We start from the raw sequence: 6,370 nt of genomic DNA, 5'->3' as shown, positions 1-6,370 counted from the left end.
CCTCAGTGGTCCTTTATACACATTGATTTCCTAATAAAAACAATTTCTATACCCTAGAAAATCTGTTTAAAATCTTCCAGGGAACCATAAATACACATGACCAGAGTGATTAGATGACATGTTGGCTTTCATGCACAGATACAGATACAGAAGTGCCACCAAATGTTTGAAATCCACTGCAATATCCAGTATTCCTACATAGGGTTAAAATACATTTTACAACCATTTCAAGGCTTTATCTTCTGCTTTTCTCTCACAGCTGATATAAGAAATCGTAATCATGTTAAAGTCCCACTGTGAGCGCTTGTAGCAGGTATGAATACAGTGAAATGAGCTTTTCTCGGATGTGTTGGCCATTTTACAACTCAAGTTTCAGGCTCCTCAGGCTGACAGTGATTGATGGAAGTACTCAGAACTTTAACTTCAGTGAAAGTACCAGTAACACAATGTAATAGTACCCGTCGTTGTAGTTTGTCAGTATCAATAGTAAAACTGCTCAGCTCCTGTGAGTGTGTGCTAGATCTTCAATACGGATGCATCAAGCAGCGTCTCACTGTCGTATCTGTGAGGTGGAGCCAGTTAGAAACACTTCACAGTCAGCTTCTTTAAGTCCAGTGGTCCCCAACATCAGGGTCAAACCCCACCAGAGGGTCACCAGATAAATCTGAGGTGCTGTGAGATGATTAACGAGGGAGAAAAGAAGAACAAAATAAGTTCTGCCACACAGGACTGTGCTCATAGTTTGGGAAACGTCTCCAATCTTTTTTTGTTAAAGGTCCAAGTTTTCTGTGTGTGTCTCTTGGAGATATGTGACCTCAACAGGACTGGCTTGGTGACTAAATAACCTGAATAAAATCTGAGCTACACATCAGAACCACCAGTTTATATTCACTGTAAATGCTCAGGTATTGTCTTGTTTCTTGTGCAGAATCTTAACGTCTATTAAAAGTAACAAGTGTTTGGAGATGTCAAATAGATTTAGGCCTCCTGGAATAAAGAGCTGCGGCTGATTCGTGGTAAAAGAGCGCGATGAAGTGCATAAAATGTTATATAAATAATACTCAAGTACCTAAGTGCAGAACTTGCACAAGATCCTCTTCTGCTGTCCAGAAGAAAGCAGCTCGGTGTGATTATCAGACTCAACAGTCAACCAAAGCTCGTTAAAGAGATTCAACCTCAGATCAAAGTCTCAGGGATTAAAGGTCCATTCCACCCAACCATCCCCCCCCCGACTCGAACCTTACACAGATAACTAATAAACAGGCTCGGAGTGACTCACTAACCTACATGCCCCGATGATAAGAGTCCGAGCAGGGACAACGATTTAAAAAAAAAAAAAAAAAAAAAGCTCATCCATCATCCTCCTGGCCGGTCTGAGGCGCCCTCTGCTGGCCGAACATCTGCATCACATCACCAGTGAGCTGAACACACACACACACACACACACACACACACACACACACACACTCTGCCAGATGTTGAGCATCCACGACACCAAAAACTGGTCTCTCCCCCGAAAAAAGAAAAGAAAAAAAAAAAAAAAGAAATATTCAAGGTGACATTTGTTTCATGTTTTTCATCATGATGATTAAACGACCGAGAAATGCGTTGAAGGTGGATTTTCAAACACGTGCTGACATGAACTTTGCCTCGATTTGCTTATTTTATCGTTTTATATTTATAAACAGTTAATTTCAGAGCTCATTTTTGCAAATTATGATCTCACTGAAAGCGTTTAAGTTCAGGACATAGCGATGTTATTCTGAGCCCACATGCGGTTAAAAATATATGTTTTAAATGCGTCACTGTGTCCTTTAACCTTATTATCTATTGTATATCTTACAGAACTTCCTATAAGCATTTTAACCTAACCATCAAACTGATCTAAGCAGATTCGACAAAAAGATTTTTTTTTTCTCTGATTTTTTACGCATCACGTTTTTGCAGCTGATTCAATCAAAACTGCAGCACATGTGTGATTTAAAACAAAACAAAACAAAACAAATAATCTATTTTTAATTAAAGCGTTTATAATTCTCTTAAGGCTCGTCTTGTTTCCACATATGAGTCTCCATCGTGACAGTGCAATCTGTGGCCGCTTCCTCCTGACGCATCTGCGGCTGCAGAGTCTGTATCGTCTACTGACCCAGCGATGATCCCCGCCGCCATGAATAATGCATGAGATCCGGGTACAGATTACCCCTATCAATATGCAATACTCATTACGCTGGTTAAATTGCCACTTAATAGTTATGAATATGTGGAAAATGTCTGGGACCACATATAGCCCACCACTACTGATTTTAACTTCTTTTTTTTCCCCTCCACCTGAAATGAGTTTGAGAAGAAGTTTGAAAATATCCCTCATAAAGCCCTTTTCCAGTTTTCCTGGAGATGATATCATTATGTTTTATTAGTTGCCGGCAGACAATGCCGCACAGCCCCGCACGGCCCCGCACAGGCTCGTCTTTATGTTAAGGCAGTGAAGCTTGTGTCCAGCTCAGGGGTTGTGTCCGAGACTTCACCTTTGGCCGCTCGGTGACTCGACACGATCGGAATAAATCACTCCGGGGAGCTCGCCCAAGTTCGGTTCATGTCAGCTCCATAAGGCCGAATAATAAAGCTGATTATCCTCTAGAGATTTTATCCATTAAATTGTTTTTTATTTGCAGAATAAAAGAAGTTACGCGTTGAATTCTTTTAAACGCGCGAAATCCGAATGACATCCGCAACCGCTTGTGAACCAGAGGCCCGTGGAGTGTTCTCTCAACGCTAAAAGTTCAGACATTCTCTTTTTTTTTTTTGCAAAACATGAAAAGTGTGAAATATTCAGCGAGCCTCTGCGGGTGTGGATGTAGAACAAATCCGGCTCACATCGCAGAAGCGAAATAGCTTTTTTTTTCTTTTCTTGTTTTTTAAGAAAAACACGCAATTCAGAACTCCATTTAAAAACTTGCTTATTTAAGGATAAAAGCTGAAAGAGTTTTTTTTTTTAAAGGAACCAGTTTCCTGAAGTTTTCTTCCAGCATGAGAGTCTCTAAATATGACTGGACATCACTTCCAGCCCCAGTCCAGCCTTTCCAGTCCCATCCATGCAGTTAAGCCGTCACTTTCATTCAAGGTTGTGAATTATATAGTACATTGTCTACTCCCCAAAACCATAAAACCAACTTTATGGACCTCACGTGACTTTTCACAGTCTGTAAGTAATATAGGCCTATACAATCTTTGGCAAGGGGGGATTTTTACCAACTTCAGCCTTGCCTATATACCTGTAAGCCAAAGCCACTCTTTATTTTTTTATTTATTTTCATTATTATTGTTTTTTTGTGTGGGATTTTATCAGCACCGTATTTTGGCAAACACGCCTCACGCTGCGGGAGGAGGTAAGTTTGAAAAAAAAAGTTCTGTTTTCCTCTGTTTGTTTAATTCTTGCAGGTTAATCATTAAGCGAGCGAAGAGAAAAAGAGAAAAGAAAAGAAAGAAAAACAGCCCTGAACACGACCTGAGGGGTTTTCTTTTTCTTTTATTTTTTTTTTCTTCTTCTCCTATTTAATTCACAGTCGAGACAAAAAAAAAGCGATTGAGAGAAACTTTTTTTTATTATTATTATCATTATTTTTCCAAGCGCTATGAGTTCACTTATACAAATACAAAAAGCTTAAATTGGCGAGAAAAAGCTTACATCACTGCCTATCCACAGAATAACCTCTTTAGCACTAAAAATTTATCACATTGACAGGTTTGAATACATTTGCATTGCTTCATAATTAGTCCTAAACATAATAATAATAATAATAATCATAATCATAATAATCATAGATGCACAAAATACCCCTAGAGCTACACATTGGCTTGTTTATGAAAGTTTATGGATCTGGCCACAAGATCAAAAATAGCAGTAAAACTGACACTAAAGCGCTTTTCTTTTTTTTTCGGATGGCCCCGGAATACATTACATTCAATGAAGAGCAGCATATGGTTTGGAAACTTTTTTTTTCTTCTTTTTTTTAACTTTCTTTTTGTTGTTGTTGTTGTTGTTGTAGTAGTTGTTGTGTGTTTTAACTGTACAATTTTTTTTTTTTACTCCTGTTAGACCGTCACAATAAAGAGCTCAAGTTGAAAACACCTTCAAGATAAAGAGAGAGAAAGAGAGACAGAGATTGAGAGAGAGAGCAGAAAGCATGGACAATAATACCCCCAGTAATATTTACATCTTTAGGACATCTAAGCTATCATAGTACAACAACAAGTCAACTAAAAATGGCATTTTTTTTTCTTTTTAAGACCACAGGATACTTCTTCTTCTTCTTCTTCTTCTTTTTCCTCTTCTAATCACAATAGCATGCTGGAAGGTGCTGCGCTTTGCTTTACAGTACTCATGGATTTTCTTTTTTGTTCTTTTTTTTTTAAACTATTTTTGTTGTAACTCTCCCCACACACACACACAGAGAGAAAAGGGGAACAAAACAAAACAAAAAGCAAAAGTTGTTCAGTTGTGGAAGGCGCTGCCTCCTGTCACAAGACTCATGCTTTTCAGTTTATTGTCCTTCTTCCACTTCATCCTGCGGTTCTGAAACCAGATTTTGATCTGTCTTTCGGAAAGACACAGGGCGTGGGCTATCTCTATCCTCCGCCGTCTGGTTAGGTACCTATTGAAGTGAAACTCTTTCTCCAGCTCTAGCGTCTGGTAGCGGGTGTACGCGGTTCGGGCCCTTTTCCCGTCAGGTCCAGTCATATCTACAAATTTTACAGAAGATGTTCACACAATTAGCACAAAACTGGAGAGCAGCAGCAACAACAACAACACGAGCACAGAGGGGAAGGTGGAGGAGGAGGAGGAGGGTTCGACTGCTTATAGACTTCTTCTTTATAATGAAATGATGCAGAGGTGGAAACATGCAAAAACCCAAAACACGACACACACACACACGCACACAACAACAACAACAACAACAACGCGCATTACAGCCTTTTCTCAGGGTCTCCAAACGCTCCCCCGCCCCCCAAAAATCCACATCTCACAGCCCCACATCCTCTCCCGGGCTCCAGCGGCAGTTAACCTCAACCCAAACAAGCCCATAAAGACTTTACAAACACAGCCCTTTTTTTTTCCCCTTCTTCTTCTTCTTTCAATCATCCACACCACAGCTGCTCACTCATGCAACACCTGACAGATTTATGGACACACCGGCAGCGTGTCATCCTTCAAAGGCTAAAATATTATTAGTAAATATACCATGGCTTATGTGCAGTTTCCGCATCCAGGGGAATATTTGTGGCGTTTGGCAATCATTAGATGTGGGAGTGGAGGAGGTGGCGTTGGGGTCCTGGTGCTGCTGCTGCTGCTGCTGCTGCTGCTGCACCCGCGGTGCCGTGCTGGAGCCGCCGCTGCTGTGCGCGCCCTCCTCGGTCTCAGAGGCGACGGTGCCGTCCTCTATCTCCGTGAAATGAGCGCTGTTGCTTTTGTTGAGGCTGTTGGCTCCGGAGGTCGCGCTCCGGTCAGAGGGAGGAGAGGGGCTTTTTAGTTCCAGCGGCTCGCGGCTGGCCGTGGCGCACGACGGCGGCACCGGCTCTGGAGACGAGAGCGAGCAGTTGGGCGTCTGTCTGTAGCGGGCGTCCGGCGCGAATCCCCGGGCATCCTCCCTCACGGCCCCGAAGTGGCTGCCGGTGTTGGTGCGGTTCACGGTTAGGTCCATGCCATTGTAGTTGTAGCCGAAAGACCCGGAGTGCATGGTGCCAGGGTCTCTGAAGGAACCGCTCACAGCGCCGTTAGTCCCATAATTTAGTAACTGATAGTCGGAGCCATTTGGATAGCGCCCTGAGAACGAGTTTACAAAGTAAGAGCTCATTTGCTTGGATTTTTAAAGCCTCGATTTGTAGATCTTTGTCGCTATAATCCTGTGTGCTTGCACGATTTATGGATGCAATCATGAATTATAAGCAATGAAGCCCTACTGTACTTTGCCAGGTATGCGGCCAAATATGGGAGAGCGTTCGGGAATCACGTGCCTTTGTTGACCAGTCGTAAATCCTCACTGATGACTTCAAGAGGTAATTCATGCTCCATGGTTACAAATGATGACGAAATAATGGTCGTTAGGCTCCAGTCAATGGTGCCTCCCCGCTGCGCCCGGAGAGCCGTGCGGGCAGAGAGCGCCATCTTCCGGACAGCGGCGGTATCGCCCCGCCGGGACGCGCTGTCAGGCCCCCGAGTCATCCATCATTTATGTAACGCGCTGATAAAACAGGCCACAAAAGGCTCAGGTAACACATAACAGAGACTTATCAGGCAGTTTAACGCTCAGAGTGTCAAACTGGAAATTATTTTAATCTTTGCTGCGTATTTACGCGAATTTATAGGCTTATC

The 6,370-nt window shown here is 42.5% G+C and overlaps 1 protein-coding gene across 1 annotated transcript; it reads right to left on the bottom strand.

Moving 5' to 3' along the window:
• Positions 1 to 4,049: 4,049 nt before the first annotated feature.
• On the bottom strand, positions 4,050 to 6,040 carry hoxb5b (homeobox B5b). The gene is made up of 2 exons (XM_037080967.1): positions 5,240 to 6,040; positions 4,050 to 4,740 (listed from the first exon to the last, which is right to left on the bottom strand). Exons 1-2 carry the CDS (start codon positions 5,850 to 5,852, stop codon positions 4,493 to 4,495), a joined length of 861 nt encoding a protein of 286 aa, XP_036936862.1. The 5' UTR covers positions 5,853 to 6,040; the 3' UTR covers positions 4,050 to 4,492.
• Between the last annotated feature and the right edge of the window lie 330 nt (positions 6,041 to 6,370).

Source organism: Acanthopagrus latus, chromosome 20 (genome assembly GCF_904848185.1).
Source record: "Acanthopagrus latus isolate v.2019 chromosome 20, fAcaLat1.1, whole genome shotgun sequence".
Taxonomy (NCBI): Eukaryota; Metazoa; Chordata; class Actinopteri; order Spariformes; family Sparidae; genus Acanthopagrus; species Acanthopagrus latus.
This window is presented reverse-complemented; position numbering and strand designations above follow the sequence as displayed.

Excerpts from the sequence above, each read along its gene's own strand:
- hoxb5b (XM_037080967.1), bottom strand. The coding sequence starts at position 5,852 with ATGAGCTCTTACTTTGTAAACTCGTTCTCAGGGCGCTATCCAAATGGC. Across the intron at positions 4,741-5,239 it reads GAAACTGCACATAAGCCATG|ATATGACTGGACCTGACGGG; the intron begins GTATATTTACTA and ends TAAAATTTGTAG.